The sequence below is a fragment of the Panthera pardus genome, unplaced genomic scaffold, assembly GCF_024362965.1.
Source record: "Panthera pardus isolate Hobbes unplaced genomic scaffold, ASM2436296v1 HiC_scaffold_6, whole genome shotgun sequence".
NCBI lineage: Eukaryota > Metazoa > Chordata > Mammalia > Carnivora > Felidae > Panthera > Panthera pardus.
Window position 1 is genome coordinate 118,586,736 of NW_026526991.1, and position 19,783 is coordinate 118,606,518.

At 45.3% G+C, this 19,783-nt stretch overlaps 1 protein-coding gene across 8 annotated transcripts in view; it reads right to left on the reverse strand.

Moving 5' to 3' along the window:
* Window positions 1–19,783, reverse strand: part of KIAA1217 (KIAA1217 ortholog) — a 447,403-nt gene that overhangs the window by 52,410 nt on the left and 375,210 nt on the right. For all 8 annotated transcript variants that reach the window (XM_053895904.1, XM_053895903.1, XM_053895907.1 and 5 more), the window contains one exon: window positions 11,152–11,984. In XM_053895904.1, the coding sequence (XP_053751879.1) occupies window positions 11,152–11,984 (833 nt within the window). The remainder of the gene's footprint in view (window positions 1–11,151; window positions 11,985–19,783) is intronic.

Here is a 19,783-nt window from a genome sequence, read left to right on the forward strand (position 1 = left end):
AAATATCCAGAAGTGTCAGGGAGCTGATGGAAACCAGTCAGGCGAGCTGACGGGATCAGCCTCTGTTGGAGGCGCTCACCTTCCAAACCAGCTACCAACGCTGAAACCCACGGGTACAGGAGAGTCAATTACAATGACATTAACCAGGGCTGTTCTTCTGGGAGTGCTTACCAGGTGGCCAATCAATTCATTTCTAGTTCTAATATTTTGTGACTATTTTTGTGTTTGGTTCCTGCTCATCCCGTCATCTCTCTCTCCCCAGAAAGTCAGAAACACAGTCAACAAGTCACCAACAAATGTTTTTGAGCACTTAATATGTGCTAGGCATGGAGCAATACGCTGTGAACACAGGGGTGAATAAAGTACCATCATTCCTTCACAAAGTCACTTTTTTTTTCTTTTCTGGGAGAAATCTAAGTGAACTAAAACCCTTTAGTCTTGGCAGTGACAAAGGCATTTTCCAGAGCTGAACAGTGAACAGGCTTAAAGCTAGGCGATGCCCTTGTTTGCTCATGCCCTGATTGTCTGGTATGAGGGGGAAAAAAAAAACCAAAGTAATTAAAGACACTGTTTTCAGAAGAGTTCAACAGAACACTGGAATTCAAATTATCTGAATTTGTGGTAAAGCTTCAAATAGGACTCTCAGCAATGAACTTTCTATTTCTGCCTGATGTTAACCTACTGGTGAAAAAAACTGTAGAACTAAAAACATTCCTCCAAAAACTCCCCATAAATTTAACTTCTCATGGAAACATCTAGATTTATGGAGGAGACACTGATGGAGTTGGTAGTCACTGCAAAGGGGCTGCAATGTTTTGTATGTATTAAGATCGACCCCATCCTCACCCCACTGCATGCTGCTCAGGGAGAACGACCATGTCTGGCAATTTTTCTCGTGTTCTCAGTCCTTAGATGAAAACTGGGCACACAGAGGGTGATGAAGAAATATCGTTTCTAACACTGGCCTTGAAGGCTGCTATTTCTCTCCTTGTCCTCTGCTCACGGAGAAGGAAGACTGGGTATGTTCACGTTTCCTATTACCCCTTCAATTCATTGTTCTGTCTGAGCTCACAACATCTCCCATGCTTCTGAATTCTGAGTTACTCATCTGTGAATGTCCTACGAGCATCTAGGAAGTTCCCTCACATCCTTGGAGAACTTCAGTGGGGGAAGCTGGCCTCCTGTCTGTCACATTCCAATCCATTATCTCTTGTGGCTTCAATATCTGCTCGGATAACCTTTCAAAGTTGGCCAATACAGACCTTCAGCGCTTCTTCACAGACATGCTCTGACCTCACATTCTTACTTGGTATGCTTTTATTGTCTAGATCTAAAAGTCCAAGTTTTCACCAAGTCAAGAAGGAAACCGTGACCGAAGCTGAGGTGTTCACCTGGAATGCTCTGCATTTTACTTATGGGCACAAAGATACATGCATTTAACGGCACCTGTAAAGAAACAGGCAAAAATGGAGCCCCGTTTACAAGGGGCCAGGGAAAAAAGCTATTTCTAATCTTTCTTCATAACCTCACGGAGGCACTGAGAAAATGGAGGTTTGTAATAGGGATGTTAAGAGAGAATTTTGTGAGAATGACAGTATTCCTCGGAATAAACAGTTCTTCACATATTAGCCAGTAACTGATGCTGTTTCCCCTAAAGGACTCAGATGACATTTGAAGGCCAGCAACTTCAACAATCACTGAGTGTGAGTGCTGGGACGGTCACTGAGGGGGTAAAGGATGCCAGTCTTTCTTGCCGACCCCAGGCTTCAGAGGACCCCAATGGGGTGGGCACAGCTGGCTGAGTTCTAAGAAGTGCGTGTGCTGCAAGCAATCATGTGCCCCTGGATGATACACACAGAGCAGTCTCCTGGGGAAGAGCACCTCCTCCTAAAAGGAAATGTGTGAATGAAGCCCAAGAGAATAGGAGTTAGCAGAGGGAGAAGGGGAAGGAGAAGAGAGTAGAAGAGTGTTCTAAGGGGAGTCCCAGGGCAAGAGCAGAAGCATTAGACTAATACAATTTAATGGAAGCAAAAACTGTGGACCAGGAATTAATCTAGACCTGTGCTCTGACTCCAGAAGCGGGCAGGGGCAGGGTACGGAGACTTGGCAGGAGGCAAGGGTAGCAGATCAGGTAAGAGTGGTGGTGGCTGGGACCAGGGTGGCATCCATGAGGTCAAGAACTACGGCTGGAGTCAAGGAACCTTTGGTACTGAACTAACAGCATTCTCTGGTTGTCCAAATGGGGAGTGCGAGAGCCAGCAATCAAGATGGCACCCGAGGCTTTCCACCTGAGTAAGGAATGAATGAAGCCGCCGTGCCTGAGATGAGAAGACAGGAGCTCATCTTGGGACACACGGGGTTCAAGCCAACCAACAGACATCCGAGGGGGGTGGGGAACACAGAATCTGCACTCACACGTCACTTAATGCCTCCAAGCCTCAGCTTCCTCAACCGTCAAACTAGGCTAACAACAGCCTTCCCTGTCCCACAGGGCTGTCATCCTACAGAGGCCCAGGAAATGACGGCAAAGGAGAAAGTATATGTGCAAACACCTTATAACCCACAGAACATTAGGGGTGCACGTGGCTTCCTTTTACCCCTTTGACTTCATTCACTCAGCAGGTATTTTTCTGGCATCGACTGTGTGCCAGGCACAGTTCCAGTGGCCGGGGGATGTAACGGTGAATGAAACAGAGGGCTTGCTCTCATCGAATTTACATTCTAGGGGATGAGGGTAATGGTACAACAACGATTTATGTATGTGTATAAATAGATGTATATGGTCTTATATAGAAATATGTATTTTATGTATTTAATTATATGTGTGTGTGTGTGTGTGTGTGTGTGTGTTGTAACTTTAATTACAATGGCCGGTAAGGGCCTCGCTGAGCTGATGGTGTTGGAGTAAAAGCCCTGATGTTGGTGAGGAGCCAGTCAGGTAGACATGTGGGAAAAGAGGGCACAGGGTAGAGAAAGAGCATATGCAAAGTCCCTGAGGCAGGAAAGGCCTGACAGGTTCAAACACAGGAAGCCAGTGATGGAGGAACTCGTGACAGGTTATGCAAAAGGCTGAATGAGCTTTCAGCATGCAGAGGAAATAGGCCCTTCAAAGTCTCCTGCCCCTTGCCAATCTCCTTATGCCCAACACTCAAATACCATGTCTGAAATGCTGCCAGACTTAGAATTCTAGAATTACAGAATTTTCTGGTTGGAAGGAACTTATTTAGGTCCCACACATTTACAGATTTCCTTCCATTCTGGTTCAGTGATCTTGACAAGCAAAGAAAAAAAAAAAGGTGTGGCAGGCCCAGCAGGTCAGGCAAAGCACAGCCGCACCCAGGTCTGTTCTCCCAAGAGTATAATCACTCCTTGCAAACGATGTTCCAACCGTGTTCTGCCCAGCACAGCAAATGCGCCTGGGAGTTCTCCAGGTAGCTTTTAACCTATTTCACAACTTGCTTTCTGGGCATGCTGTCCTGGTTGGGACCAGAATACAGTCCCAAGTCAGGCATGAGGATACCCACATCCAAATGGCCAGATCCAGTGGCCCTGCAGGAAGAAGTCAGTATTGCTCTTATTTATAGAGAATTTTCCAGTTCACTGTCCAGTTTCTACCCATGTTGATTAAAGCTGCACAGACCCACTGAGAGGTTCCAGCGAAGGGCATGGAGGTTTAGCAAGGCAGAGGTTCTCCTAAAGACACACGGCTAGTTCACCTGCGATCCCATGATCTGGTGCTCCCTGCACGGCTCTGAGTTGCCTCACACAGTGAGTGACTCATCATCTGGGGTGAGGCACTCCACATTTCCGTGGGGGCCAAGAACCTTCACTCTCCAGGACAAGCCTACACCCCAGCGTATGAAATCACCTCCTTTGCATTTTCTTTCTCTTCCCTGAGGGGAAGCTTTCATATTCATGCTCTGGAAGTGACATCTCACATTTTGTACAGGTACAAACCGGTAGGAACAGCCGTTCATTCATGTCCCAGCTACCTGAACAGGGGCCTGTAATTCACCTTCCAAGGAGAGATAGCGTCAGCGGTGATGGATAGATGGTCCCTTGACTGGTCCTAAGGGAGCTGTGACAATAAGTTCTCCACTCCCAACTGCTTTTGATCTGTGAAATCGCAGCATGAACTCAAAAGATAATGACTCGGGAAAAGGAAGGAAGACATTTCCTACCGTTGGCATCTATCATGTCTTTTTGTATTTTGTCTTCTTAGATACTTGTGTTTACTGGGGAAGTTAGGGACATACTGCCTTTATTACAAAGACAAAAACCATATTGAGACAGTTTGACAGTGAAAACATCATGTGGCTGGAGTAGCTCAAGACATGGGGCTTTTGGAAAGTCTCCTGCCTGTATCTCCTACAACGTCAATGATGAGCACAGTGGTCTCTAAGACCCCTTCAGCTCTGAGGATGGACAGGGAGGGAGAGGAGGTATTCACTAGTACTACACGGGTGGAGTGGGCAATGCAGACTTTTTAAGACCTGAGGTTTTTGGAAGTTTGAATGAATCCTTAGACCTGGTGATATTTTTCAAACACTTCATTCATGAAAAACAAACTCCAAAGATTCAATAAGGACCAGTGTAAATCTCCATCTCTACCAGACAGAAGGACAACCAATCACAAATGAGGCTAAAATGCGTCCCTGACATCACGAGGACCCGGGATTATCCACCTCCTGGGCCACGGGGTTACTTAGAGGAATCCTATCTTCGGGCTGGCTTTGCATTGCTTTGGGCAAGACTCTGCATTGAACTGTTCTTGCCATAGTTCAAGGAGGAAGAACCTGTACCTAAACATTTTTTCTTCTCTTTGAAGAAGGCAAGGAGAAGGGAGTATCTGAGTCGCACAGGATGTAGGTTACTCTGGCTTTGCTTCTGGTTTCAGACGTCAGGCATCTGACTGACAGCACCTCGTGAATATTCAAAGAAGATACAGGGTGCATTTAATTTCATCTAATTAGTGACAGATGATGGCTTTCCCTTTTGAGAAATTGGTTTGCTTAAAGTAACACAGACCTTGTGACATTCATTCCACTGGTATTTTTGGTAGAATAGCCCTTGTGTAAGAGCAAAGCTACCTTCATAAACTTGTCAGTTCGTTAAGTATTGTGTTTACCAGTCAGTTCTTGCCTGCATCTAGCAGCCTAAGGAATGACAAGCAAAGAATACTCAACCATGAAGTTATATTCCTGTGAATTAAGTAATAATTCAATTTATTGGCGCTCATTTGACTTCTGAGGCTGGCAAAACGTCATATCCAGATGCCATTTTTTATAGTACCATAATGGCAGAAATAGAGCAAATTTTGAATCGAGATCAGTCTGTCTTTCCAAATGTTATCTTTTCACTTCGTTGTGTATGTCCCTTAAATTGTAGTCCATTCCGACATTCTCATGAAAGCTCCCAGACCAGTGTAAGTTCAGGAAAGTTCTCTTTTCTTCTGAATTCACAGCAATTACTGTCTGTATCACTTCTTTTGAATTAATTATGCACAAGCAGTCCCCAGATGATGATAGCCTTGTAATTGAAAAGTTTACTTGTACTTTCATTGTTTAGAACTCGGAATTGGTGGTTGGATTTCCAGCTGGCCCACAGAAGCCTCTTTAACCTACAATGTATTATTAGTGCTATCATTGTTCCCCATTGTTTTCAAGAAAAAAACGTGTCCTGACTTTCCAGCTGGACGTGGAGGTGTGAGAACAGATCTCCCCCTGGAGTCCCAGCCTCAGGGAGAGACACTCTTTCCCCCTTAGTGGCCTGGCATGGCCTCCTCCCTTCTTTCTTCTTCACTAGGAGATAGTGTCACTCTTAGGTGACAACAAGGACATCCCTGGGCACCACCCGTGAATGAAACCCTACTGCTGTGGTTGTTCCTGCGAAAACAGTTATTTAACCTACAATTGTAGCTCAGAAGCTTCCCGTACGGAACTGTGGCACAGCTTATCTGTTTGTGTCATGCTTTTAACGTTTTATATGCTGTCTTCCTGATTTCTAGTCCTTGTGCATGGGGACCACATCTATGTTTCTTTGTACGCTGTAAAGCATCCAGTCCTCAGCTCAGCACTTAAGAGGGGCTCAATAAACATTTATTGATCCATAATTAGAGCTACATGGGAAAGCAATTCAGACAAGGGCTGAATCAGTCAGGCACTGTTAGGCATCAAAACAGATAAACTCATAATGTCAGCTCTACCTGGTAGGTCTCTTTGTCATCAATTAGATAGCTCTGGTGCATTTAAAAGGATGCCCTAATCCCGGCTTGTCTTTCTGCTCCTGGACCCAAGAAGAGATGTAACCCCGACTACTCTCCTGAAATGGATTTGAAAGTGGCTTTGATATTCGTGACATTCTAGTTTGGATCTTTTTTTTTTTTTTTTTTTTTTTTTAACGTTTATTTATTTTTGAGACAGAGAGAGACAGAGCATGAATGGGGGAGGGTCAGAGAGAGAGGGAGACACAGAATCCGAAACAAGCTCCAGGCTCTGAGCTGCCAGCACAGAGCCCGATGCGGGACTCGAACTCACAGACCGCGAGATCATGACCTGAGCCGAAGTCGGCCGCTCAACCGACTGAGCCACCCAGGCGCCCCTCTAGTTTGGATCTTTAAGCCCAGTTAATTCTGTTCTCTGTTCACACTTCAGTTTTATGGTCTCCACACCCCCCACCTGCATTATGTTCTTCCTGGTGATACACTGGACAATTTGTTTCCTGGCTTCTTTAGGTACGGTCTTGTGTCCTGGCCAGCTCTGCGTACTGACGTCTGTTTAGCAGCATGCAGCAGAGAGCTTTGCTCAAAGTGGGGACACTCGAGCACTTACTATGTGCCAGGCACGGGACATGGCACTTAACTGTCATGAGTTTTTCTACTCCGTGAGGTAGATTCGTTACTATCATCTCTATTTGTCAGATACGCAAACTGAGACAGAGATTCAGTAACTTGTCCAAAGTCTCTACTGGTGGCAAGTGTTAGAACTGGGAATCGAACCCAGGCAGTCTGGCTTCGGAGTTCACGTTCATAAACAGGACACGTTGTGGCCTCTCCATAAATGGCTGATCACAGATTGATTGAATCAAAGGTGACAGTACCAATAGTACGTTCCCACAGTAATGAAGTTGCTTTCCCAAGAGGTGAAGGGCAGAATTGGAGCCATGTTTTATGAAGGTCACAATTGGCATTCCTTTGTTTCTCCACTTCATTGAGTAGAAAAAGTCCACATTTCCCTTAGAGGGGTGCTTCTCAAACAGGGGCATTTTGCACCCATCCCCCCAGTGCAGGGGGTGCATTTGGCAATCTCGGGAGGTATTTTGATTGTCATGACTAGGGCGGGGTAGAGGGGAGTTTTGCTACTGACATCTAGTGGGGTAGAAGCTGGAGATGCCACTAAATATCCTTTGAATCTCAGGGGAACCCCTCCGTCCCCGCAAACAACACGTTATCCTGTCCCAGATATCAATTAGTGCAGAAGTTAAGAAACCTTGTTCTAGAAAGATCCCAAGTGTAACTACTTAGGAGGTCTCTGATGTGGCTCACTTTGGACTACACATTCAGGAAAAGGAAAAAATTTATTATTTTTCAGTCATTCAGGCTCACTTCTCCAGTAGGATAGAGCATAGTTTAGAAAACCTTCAAAGGTCTACCAGTCACTGTGAACATTTAAAAAAAAATTTTTTTAATGTTTATTTTTGAGAGAGAGAAAGAGAGACAGAGCACAAGAGGGGGAGGGGCAGACAGAGAGGGAAACAGAGAACCTGAAGCAGGTTCCAGGCTTCGAGCTGTCAGCACAGAGCCTGACGCGGGGCTCAAACCCATGGACTGTAAGATCATGACCTGAGCCGGAGTCGGACGCTTAACCGACAGCTGCATAGACACCCCTACTGTGACCATTTTTAAACGACATAAATTTAAAATTTTAGACTTTCACTCAATCAGTTGTTCAACCAAGCATGCATCCCACCCCTCAAAGCTACCAACACAGTAACACGTAATCCTCATAAAGTAAGAAAGTGAGATGAGGTGATTAAGGACAGACATAAGCTACCAGCGAGCATGTGGGCTTCCTCCCGTACACAGAAGCTCCCTGTCCTCTTCTTTTTTTTTTTTTTTTTTTTTTCAACGTTTTTTATTTATTTTTGGGACAGAGAGAGACAGAGCATGAACGGGGGAGGGGCAGAGAGAGAGGGAGACACAGAATCGGAAACAGGCTCCAGGCTCCGAGCCATCAGCCCAGAGCCCGATGCGGGGCTCGAACCCACGGACCGCGAGATCGTGACCTGGCTGAAGTCGGACGCTTAACCGACTGCGCCACCCAGGCGCCCCTCCCTGTCCTCTTCTAATTGGCCCAGGGCAGGGAACTCTGCTTCTCTAAATCTGGGAATTCTTAGAAATCACGATGGGATCTCACATGGCTTTTCTTTCTCCACATACAGGTGCCTAGGCAGGGCAAGAATTTGCTCCCTGCTGGATTCTTCACTCATTTGTTGAATTTAGCCACAGTAGTGTGGAATGGTATAAAAATATGAGTTTACCATGTCTTGAAAAATATTACATTAGGAAGAATCTGTTATACATTTGGAAAGAGAGCGATTAGTCACTTTGCAATGAGCACTCTTGAATTCTGAGTGTTCTTTCGATAAAGATACTTTACATTATAGGATCCACACTATAAATAGAAAGTAGCAAAACATAAATGTCCTAGATTTTTACAGTTCTTAAGGGCTGTTTTATGTGCCGTGAATAGAAATAACGATGCAGTTTAATGAAGGAATGTTATAACCTAGGGAAGACAGAACCTCATGCACGGAGTCATCTGTCACACGCCCTCCCCTACCCCGGGCACTCCCTCATAGCCACATGGACCATTCTCTTCTTGGGGTCCCAGCTGAAGGGACGTCATCTGTGTAAAGCCACTTTAACACTTGAGATCATTTTCCTTCTAGAAGCTCAGATAGAAGAATTGCTGTCTTGAAAGTCAAAGTGGCTGGAATCTGCTCCCCTGCCCCCAAGATCCATGGCCATCTCAGGAGGAGAGCCCTACCATCATCTATGTTCTATTATATACGCTATTTTCCCCCCAGATCTTCTATATATAACTTGTCATCACTAGATGCCTTGTGGAAACATCTTTATAAGAAAAGAGAAGCCAAATTCTTTAGATCAAGGCACATGACTAAATATAAGAACCGACATGAAATTTATCTTTAACTCGTCATTTTCAAGTCAATAGAGCTGTTATAAAATCATGTTTCTCACACCCCCCCTCCCCCCCCAAAAAGCTACCGTTGGAGGTTTCCTAAGTACAGATGGGAAAGAAAGAATTTTTCTCTCTGATTTCAAACATCCTGCAGTTATCTGGGCCATTTCATATACGATGCTCTTCTGAACAGCACTTGAATTCAGCAGTGCCCAAAAGAAAGCAACGCTACTGATTTCTTAGTCCCCCTCCTGTGTTTTTGTAGCTTCATATCTTAGATGTAAAATTTCGCTTCAGAGTTTCATATAAAAAGCACTCTCAAGATTTATTTGCTTTTTAATATTTTGCAATGGCAACAGAAATTGATTTGGCGCTTTACAGGACCCTGCATTCACGAAGGTGGACTTTTAAGGGTTGAACTCTTAAAAGTATACAGATTAAATGCATCCAAGATGACAGCACAGTACAGGGGGAAACAATGGGCTCTAATTTTGTGCTTCAGTAATTGTTTCCGGCGCTCTTGTTTTGAAACTTTTACTTTCACAAAATACGATTCATTTTTTGCAAATAAAATCTATCAAAAACGTTCTCTTCTTTCTTTCTTTCCCCATTGCTGCATAATTGCGCTAATATACTAGCTAGGGCAGTTATATTTTAAATGGCCTGTATATACTTAGCAGCATAATTATGCAAATGCTACCATGTTTATGACTGTAAATCTCCTTCAGGAGCAGTTACTTAGCATCCGGTCCTGAAACAAATTTTGAAGAATTCTAGTTGAAATGCTCAGAATGCACACCTCAATTTACCTCTCTGCTGGGTAAAGGTGTAGCTCATAAATCCTCACCCATCAGGCGGAATATTGCACAGTGGTAAAAAAAGAAAAAAAAGTATGGACTCTTTAATAGATATGGACATTCTATGCCACTTACTGGCTTTATGACCTTGAGGAAGTACTTAACCTCTCTGAGCCTCAGTTTCTGCATCTATAAAATAGGGATGATGATGGTATGTAAGTGATACTACCCTTTTGGTGAGGAACAGGGAATAGTGGTTCTAATAAAGTGCTGAGCAACTGAATTCATATGTGACAACAGGTAAGATGCTTAACCTCTTTCAGACTCCATTTCCTCAACCAGATTTTTAGGATTATAATTATTATGTTGGCTTCCTTCAACCAATTCAGGCTAGAGAAAGTCCCTCTATCAAAATTAGCTTTTCTATTATTATATGAACTTTGGAGGGTTTTAAAAATGGACTGGGATGGAAAGTTATAAAAATACATACATTAAAAAAGAAATTTAGATACTCGGAGTGTCTCATTCCCTAGACAAATTTTGCTGATCTCAGTACCGCTTCTGAATGAGTATTAAATCTAAACCAATCTATTTTTATGCAAATTCATGCTTTATCACCCTAGATGACAGACAGTGACACATTCTTTCCACTTCCGAAGGCCAGATGAGAAAGCAAAATTGCACTCTATAAGGAAAAACACAAATGGCCATTTCGAACACTTACAACTTGAACCACTCACTCCTCTTCGTGCACAGATCAATTCCCATGAGCTCCTGATCTCTTAGTCCAAATGGTTGCTGCTGATCACAATTTTCTTTCCACTTATTCAGATTTACACTGATGACGACGTTAGACCCATGCCCCCCCCAGGCTGGCGTTGCCCGCAGCATGCGTCCCCGCACTGTGTGCCTGCCCCCCGCCCTTTAGCATGGCTACTGGCCTGCTTCACTTGACCCCCACACTGTTCAGAAACTCCTTGCAGACAAGGATGGCCTTTGATCCTCCTCTGTGGCTTCTCCAACCCCCGCAGGGCACGCTGCACAGGGCTGGTGCTCAGTCGACACCTGTTCCCTCGGTTTGACTCTCAAGAGGGGTCCTCAATAACTCCCAGGCGCGCGCAGACCACCCGCGGCCACCCTCACCAACTTACCTGGTCTCTCTATCTTTGGGTATTGTCGCAGTGCTGTAAGCAAACACTTGCTTCTCAACTAGAGGTGGGCCGAAGTCCACAATGCTGGATAATCCTGGAGCGGTCCGTGGTTTTTCAATATACACCAAGGTGCCGGGCTCCTTTTTGAAGGCCTGGCGGCTTGGAGAGGCCCGATCTGGCTGCAGGGTGTGAGGGGGCCCGTGGGCGTTATGGTGGGCATGGATGTCTACCATTCTCAGGTCACCGACTCGGTGGGGAGAGGCGGGAGGTGTTTTGGCGCCCAGAGTAGGCAAGTGGCTATCTGGGTATTTCCTTGATTTTTGTCTGTACAGTGACTGCTCCATATGCATTTCTGCTTGCAAGGAAGGGTTGCAGTATGCACTCGCCGAGCGAATGGCCGTGCGGTGATATGCAATGATGTGATCAGGGACATCCAGCGGGTGCCCACCATGGGAAGAGGCTATGCTCATCCGTCCCTCGTGATAAAGGTAGGGATCAGTATAGAAGCCCTCGTTTCGGTACATGGCAATGCTCTTGCCACTCATGTCTTCGTCCGGCTTCACATCTCTTCTTTCCAAAATGGCGCTTGGGCTGGGTGAGATGGATCTGGAGACTGGCAGGCTGGAGAGTCTGTCTCTGGGGATGGTGGCGTTGCCAGGAACAACCATCGGGCGGGTGCCCCCGTAAGGAATTCTGGATGGGGAAGGAGGCATGGAATGGGGCACAGGAGTGGATGGTGGAGAACTTGGAATGGCATGGGGTGGATGAGCTGTGGATCCAGGCCGAGAGGCACCAGGGCCATCTCCTCTTGCATAAACAATTTCTCTCTGCATCTGAAAATAAAACAAGACGTTAGAAAATCTCCTTTGATATTCACATTCGTAGAGACGTCTCGGTGTGACGGTGTGGCTTTCCTGATGTAGCAGGCTGAATCACGGCCCCTCCCTCAGCAGGATGCCCGTACTCTAATCCCTGGAACCTGGAACTATGTTACCTTTCGTGGCAAAAGGGACTTTACAGATGTTCCGTTTTAAGGATATTGAGATGGGAAGAATATCCGGGATTATCCAGATGGGCCCAATGCTATCCTACTATATGTGCAAGAGGGAGGAGGGGGTCAGAGTCAGGGAAGGAGACGAGAGGACAGAAGCAGGGCCAGAGAGAGAGACTAAAAGATGCTCTGCTGGTAACTGTAAAGAGGGAGGAAGGGGCCAGGAGTCAAGAGTTGCAGGTGGCCTCTAGCAGCTGGAAAAGGCAAGGAAACGGATGCTCCCCTAGCGCCTCCAGAGGGAGTGAGGCACGGCCAGTACCTTCATATTGCCTGTAAAATCCATTCTGCACTTCTGATCTCAACAACTGTAAGCGAATGCGCTTTTGGTGTCCTAAGCCACTAAGTCTGTGGTAGTTAGTTACGGCAACCCCAAGAAACAAATACGCCCAATAAAGAGCTCAACATTGTGAGGTTTTGGGGGGAAAACACCGCAGTGGTTTGCTTTGGCAGGTCATAGCTTCTCAGAGACACTTAATAAATGCAAATCTAATGTATCAAAAGTGCTAAAATATTATTTTCTAAAATTTGTCCGGGGCGCATTTTCCAGTATTGGCCCTGGAAAGTAGTTACTAAGCATCTCTCCCATCTCTCCAAGCAGAGACAATCTAGAGACGTGGCCAGAGAGGGTAATGAGATGCACAGGGAAAACTTGGAAGTAAGTTTCATTATTTCACCAGCCCTCTACTGGAGAAACCAGCTCCAAGAGGTTGGGAGAAAATAATGATCTGAGAGGTAAGAATGTAATTGGAGGCAAAACTCATGGTGGTGGGGGGGCGGGTGGGTAAGGTAGAGAAGAGGGAAAGGAATCTGAGGCATGGTGAAGAGTGAGAATCCTAAGAAAACCCTTCTGGGTCTGCCATGTGATAAAGAGCCTGATGGAGTTGACCGTCATAAGCCAAGTACTTCTTGCCCAGGCAGCAGTGACTTCTGGGTGGTGTCATTACCATCCAGTCCAGGAGAGTGAAGACTCCCACTCGGTCTTCCATTAGCTCTCCTCTGCACGAAACGAGGAGTAAAGAATCAATGACTTAAGAATCATAGACACAGAGAACAGACCGGTGGTTGCCAGAGGCAGGATGTTGGGGTTGGGTGAAATGGGTAAAGGGAGTCAAAAGGTATAAACATGCAGCTGTAAAATAAATGTCATGGGGATATAATGTATAGCATGATGACTATAATTAGTAATACTGTATTGTATATTTGAAAGTAAGTAGAGGAGTAGATTTTAAAGGTTCTTCTCACAAGAAAAAAAAACTGTAAATATGTATGGTGATGGATATTAACTGGACTTATTGTTGGTCATCATTTGCAATATACACAAATATCAACTCATTATGTTGTACATCTGAAACCAATATAATGCTACCTTGTCAATTATATGTCAATAAAAAAAGAATCAAGGTAAGGGGGCAAGGGGAAACTGGTTTGCAATTACGCTACTGTGTGTAGCAAGGGGCAGAATAAAAAATACAAATTAATTCAAAATATGAATATTTGATACACTTTGTTTTGGTCAAAGCCAAAGAAGGTAATAACTAACTCATCGAGATTCTCCAAACGGCTATAGGGAAGGGATGGACAGACAGCTTTGGCACCTACCAAGCTCACTCTTCAAGTTCTATTTGTACCATCACAGGAGCCCGTATTCCTATCTAGACTTTTGGCAGATGTGACAGACAGGGGGAACATAAAGGGTTGGGAGGTGGGTGAGGTAGGGGCATGAGGAAGAGAGGAGGTGGGCTCAAATGGACCAAAACCAAAGTGGGCAGTCAAGAGACCCACAGTGTGAGTGATGGGGAGGAATAGAAACAAACAAACAAACAAACAAACAAACAAACAAACAAAACAGAGGCAACAGGAGAAGGCTGAATGAGGATGAAACAGAGACCAATGTTCTGAATATGTACTGTTTCCTTATCTTACAAATGCATTCATTTAGTAAGCAATATTTACCAAGCACTTGCGAAGAATAAGGCATTGTTCTAAATAAGCCCCCAAGTTCCTGCCCTTGAGAAGGTACATTCCTCTGTATGTTTCTTAGATGAACACACAGAGGAAGAAGCCTTGGGAACCCCACAGCTTCCTTATCTTGTCTCTGGAAGAATCTGCCAGTGCAGAATCCCTGGTCCGGGAGTTTTATAAATGATGGTGGATTTTCTAACAGAAATGACCAATAAAACACATGCAGGCAAGACGCAAATATGTAGCAACCAAAAGGAACCTTCCGAGGGTGTGTTACCTGTGCATCACTGATTTGGTTCCTCAATCCCCTGGTGGGGGCCCCAGAGTATGCAGGCTTCTCACGTGCAGCTACAATTTTATCTCCACTAGCCCCACGTGCACTCCCACAACAGGCTAGTCTGTTCCCCCCTCTAAACCAAATCTGGGACGTCCTCAGGCTGTCCTCACCCCTGGGACTCTCTCCCCATTTCCTGGCCCTTGTGGATCCAAACCAAGACTGAGGGTCAAGGTCTGGCTCCAGGTGCATCTGCTCCACGTGGCCCAGGCCTGACGCCCTAGCCCACATGGTCCTCCCTCTGCTCACTCACTTGACACCCTCGTAACTCAGGGGCTCCGGGCCTTAGACCAGGAGGGCATCCCCAAGGTCAGTGTGTGATGACATACAAGACTGTCCTCCCACAATGGCTGAGTAACCATACGTCAGAAATTCTGCAACAGATCTATACAGATCCTTCCTAAATATCTCTACCACCCCATCTTTCACAAGGCAAGGCTCAGCAAAAAGAAAAGTGGTTAAGTAAAGCAGGGCTTCATAGATCATAAAAGACAAGAGGCACTGGCTTAGGCAGCAGCACATATCTGGCCAAACTCCCCACGCAATCAGACCACACAACACAAGATTTAATCCAAACAAAGGTAAAGATAAATTCATACAGATTCAAACATGCCACTGTGTGTAAGACATAACACAGCGAGTGCGCAGGGCAAATCAAGTGCAACGAAAGACAGGTAACTGTTGTCATTACTGATACCATTTCTTAAAAAAGGTTCCAAATGTCTGTTGTTTATCCCTCTGGATAAACAATAATCCAAACTATTAGTCGTCTTTATCTGGCCTCAGATTACATCAGGGTTTGGGGGATCCAAATTGACCCCAATTAACACACAGTGAACGCCCCCCTTTCCTGGCAAGAGAGTAAGAAGACACATTAATAGTTCAAGTAGTACAGAACTGTCTAGAAGGATGAGGAATATTAATGAAAGGAAAATAGAAAATTAATTTTAATTAATGAAAAGTTGAGTAAATTTCTTTTAAAACAACAGAGATACCAGGGCGCCTGGGTGGCTCAGTCGGGTAAGCAGCCAACTTTGGCTCAGGTCATGATCTCGCTGCTCATGAGTTTGAGCCCCGTGTTGGGCTCTGCGTTGACAGCTCAGAGCCTGGAGCCTGCTTGGGATTCTGTGTCTCCCTCTCTCTCTACTCTTGCCCCACCTGCACTCTGTCTTTGTCTCTGTCACTCTCTCAAAAATAAACATCAAAAAAATTTTAAAAACAACAACACAGACACCTGCATAGACATTAAAAAAAACAAAAACAAAAACAAAAACAAGTTTGCTGATGTGAGAAGAAATGGTTGGGAGGTACATTATATAACGAACTTTTAAAATAAAACACACCCAAATCTCTAATACTAGACTTTCTTGGTGCCACGTACAGATGAATTCAGAAAGAGAATTAACAACAGTAATTCTGATAGGCTGTGCACTCATATGCAAATGTGGGTGATAGTCAAAATATTTACCATCTGGTAGCTAATGTCACATGGGTGCCAACCAACCGGAATGGGACTCTGGCCAACCAGGATGGATCCTATCTGTACGCAATCAGCATCATGTACCCAGTGGTAATGCTGCCTATCGGCCTTGTCTTGTCCATCTCAAACCAACGTTGCCATCACCCCTCGGGGTCACTGAAAGAATCGCTGTCCACCTGAGTCATCCACAGTGGCGGTGAATACAAGGACTCAGCTATGACAGAACAGGTGACCTAAGACTGAATGCCTCCATCAATCCTGGTGACTTGGAGGTTGGAAGTCTTTGGTAGAATTCCTATCTTGCTTTGCCAAGCTCTGACTGACTTTACAAGACCCCTGATAAAAGAACCCATGGTAATGTCCTCCTCAGCAATTCCCCTCAGCCCAGGAAGAGAAGGACACGATGGTTCCATCAGACTGTGGGAAAATGTTTTAAGCCTACAACTAGGATGAACCTTTAAAATTTTAAAACTGAGGTTCATCCACGAAAGGATATGGATCAACCAAAGGCACTCTCTCTGAAAATGAGGCAGAAGCGACGGGGAGATGAAAAGAGAATCTTTTTCAAGTCTTCGCCATGATCACCCAAGGAGACCACTTGCTGTTCCAGGAAAAAGTGGACTTTGTAGCCTCCAGGGGTTATTCACTCTCTGGTTGGCAGTGAGGATGATGGTTAAGATTCTCTAATACATAATCTTAAGAAGTCCCAGTGTTACAGCTTAGTGCTCTTTCTGTGGAGAGATCTCCTAGCATCAGGCACCTGCACGGTTTTGTTCTGTTTTCTTGTTTAACACAAATGGCATTAAATGCATATTGAGTTCTTCCTGCACTAGGCCTGGAAGTCAGACCTCTTAGGAGAAAATTATGTCAAACTTCAAAAGTAAAATAAATTAGCGGCACACACACACACACATCACACACTACTGTGACTCACCTTATATCTGTATATCAGTATACAGTATATCAGATATCTGTACATCTGACTCGCTTTTTCTCCCGCCAGTCTCTGATGCCACTAATCCTATCCTGTTATTTTTCTCAAAATATCTGGAACCCTTGTGTCACGGATACTTCTGTCCCAGAAGCCTTCAACACTTAATGTCTTTATGTAGGCTTTGAAGAATTTCATTGTACAGCAAGAAAAAGCTAACCTAAGCCCAGGAATAAAGGGTCTTTTCACACCTTACCGGAACACAACTCGAACCTCGGCCCAGACAAAGAAAATACTCGATTATCTTCACTAGAATCACTAGCAATGAATGAACCAGACAATTCTCCTTACTCTACGCCTTCCTTTGTTGAGCATCACTTCTCCCTCTTGCCATTACTGCCCAAACCCCTGCTTTCTCTTGTTTGACTGCTTCCAGCTCTTATAAACAGTGGGGCTTCCTCCGGAGCTCAGCACCGTGGCTCTGACCGAGAGGCCACTGCCCCTGCCCACAGCACAGACCTCAGTACGCTGTTTGGGCCACACTTCCTAGAGACCAGAAAGAATCTGGGGGCAGTTTCAAATGGATTATCTGAAATTTGAGTTAGGAATCCTAACATATATCTATATTTCATTTCCCCGAAACACAGTAAGTTAAATCAAACATTGCTCACTTAGAAGTTGCCTGGATGTAAGATAAGAAGGGGCAAAAATCTTACAATTGTTTCTGGAAAAAAAAAAAAATCTAGCATGCAAAATGTTTATTTCAAATCATTTTGGGAAGCTGTCTCATGTAATCACGTCTCTTTGTGGAGTATTTAAAATATATATATTCTTTGCGGAAAGGGAGTATTCTGTACAGTTTATTGTATTTCAAACCCCACCCTTCCAAGTCTAGAATTTGTAAACACACCAGCCAGTCAGACCACACAATGAAGTAACCGGACAAAACTGAAAAGGATTGTTATAAGACTCTTTCATCCTCAAAGAATTAAAGCCACTTACTTTTTCTTAAGGAAATCACCTGTACAACTAACGCCGTGAAAAAAGCACATTGGCTCAGCTCCCAATTATGCGCTTTCTTTGTTTGCTGGTTTCATCTAAATCCTCAGTTCCACCGTTGGATGTTTTAGACAGCTTTGTCTTCAGGGAAGAAATCGCAAAGGCCACAGATCCTAAAACGTTCCCAGGTTGAGTGTTTACAACCGGTAAAAAAAACCATTCTGTTTCCCCCAGTCTTCCGAGTGAGGCTGTCACAGGCATGGATGAAAAGTATTCCTCCCCATGATAAGCCAGTTTCTCCTCCCCTTGGAAATTAGTCACTGAGTAACCTCAGCTCACATCCAACCACAGGCTACCTCACGGGTGACTCAGGCCTCTAACAATTGCTTACACGGAAAACACACACCAACGAACAGACTCCGAGAGGCCTAGGTAAATGGGTTAACAGTGAAAGGAACGTGACAAACTAGACCGGACGGAGAGGCAAACAGGATCCCTAAAACAGACAACCAGCCACCGCAAGACCATCGGAAACCCCGGGACGCTAATTACCATAGTGGACCAACTCTCCGAGTGTGATCCGCTGAGAAAAATCTAGATAGGCCAGCAGCACCCAACACTCATTCTGCTGCCACACTTTTGAAGTCGGTGGCCTGGCAAGTGAAGGGAACGCGAGCCTCTCCCCTCCTGGTTTTGAACAGCAGAAAGAAAACAGAGGGGTGATTAAGGAGGCTGTCTATTAATTAACCAGCCTGGTTTTACCAAGATGCACTTTGGGTAGCAGCCATGAATCACTCCTACCCAGCGCCGGGCAAGTAACTGCGATCGTTCTGGGAAACATACCTGAGAGAAGAGGGAGGGAAAACTAGGGCTACGCCACGAGGGGATTCCAGAAAGGGAGCCAGAATCCTTCTGCCCCACCCTCAACAAGGCTGAGGAGCAGAGACCAGGGCAGTCTCCAGAGGCACCCCAACCCCCCCCCCCCGCCCCGCCCCATCGGCAACTGCTGTCAATGCAGCTGATCTCTTGCGGGACGACAGGCACAAGAAGGTGTGTGTTCCCAACAAGAAGTGGCTTGTGCAGCGCTGAACAGAGGACAGGTATCAACGCCTCACTCACAAAAGGTGAGGGAGAAAAAGCACTTCCTTAGCTGGCGGGTAGGCTCTGTTTAATCACCACCATGCTCTCTGAGCCCTTAGGGACGGAGGGGAAAGGAAAGCTATCCAAGTGGGAATCCAGCGACAAGTAACTCGAAATGCAGGGCTGGAAACCCACTGGCCTCACTCCACACCCCGCGACCAGGCTCTGGGAAGCCTGTGCATTTTTCAAACATTTTAAGGCTTTTCGAGGCTGTTCTTGCTGACCCAAAGAATTCCATGACGTCTCTCAGGTTCATATCCAGTCAGTGCTTCAGGCTTTCTAAAGAAAACTGTTTACTGCCATCAGAATGCTTTGTGGCTATTAAGGGCGGGGGACCACGGAGCACGGGGCACTGTCACCCTCCTAAGATGCCTCGTTAGACACAATATTTGGATGAAGTGGTTGTAACAGATACCACCTAAGAGGTCGGAAAAGAGTAGAAGGAATGAGAAAACGCTTGTTTCGATGTTTAATCTCATCAGCAGGAGTTTGTGATTTCTCACCAGAGTATGGGAAGCACGCGCGCTATCAGCCCCTGGAACATTTGGCACACATTTGGCAGGGTTTGCTTCTGCAGTCAAACACACGCTTTCCAGGAAGGGAGATGTAGGGGTTGGTCTCCCTTGTCTGATTAAGCCATGATTCCACCCCTACCATATCCCCCGAAGACCCCGCTTTCCGGCATCAGATGTCCTAACGGCTCTTGTACTGATTTACCTGCTGCTTACACAAGCA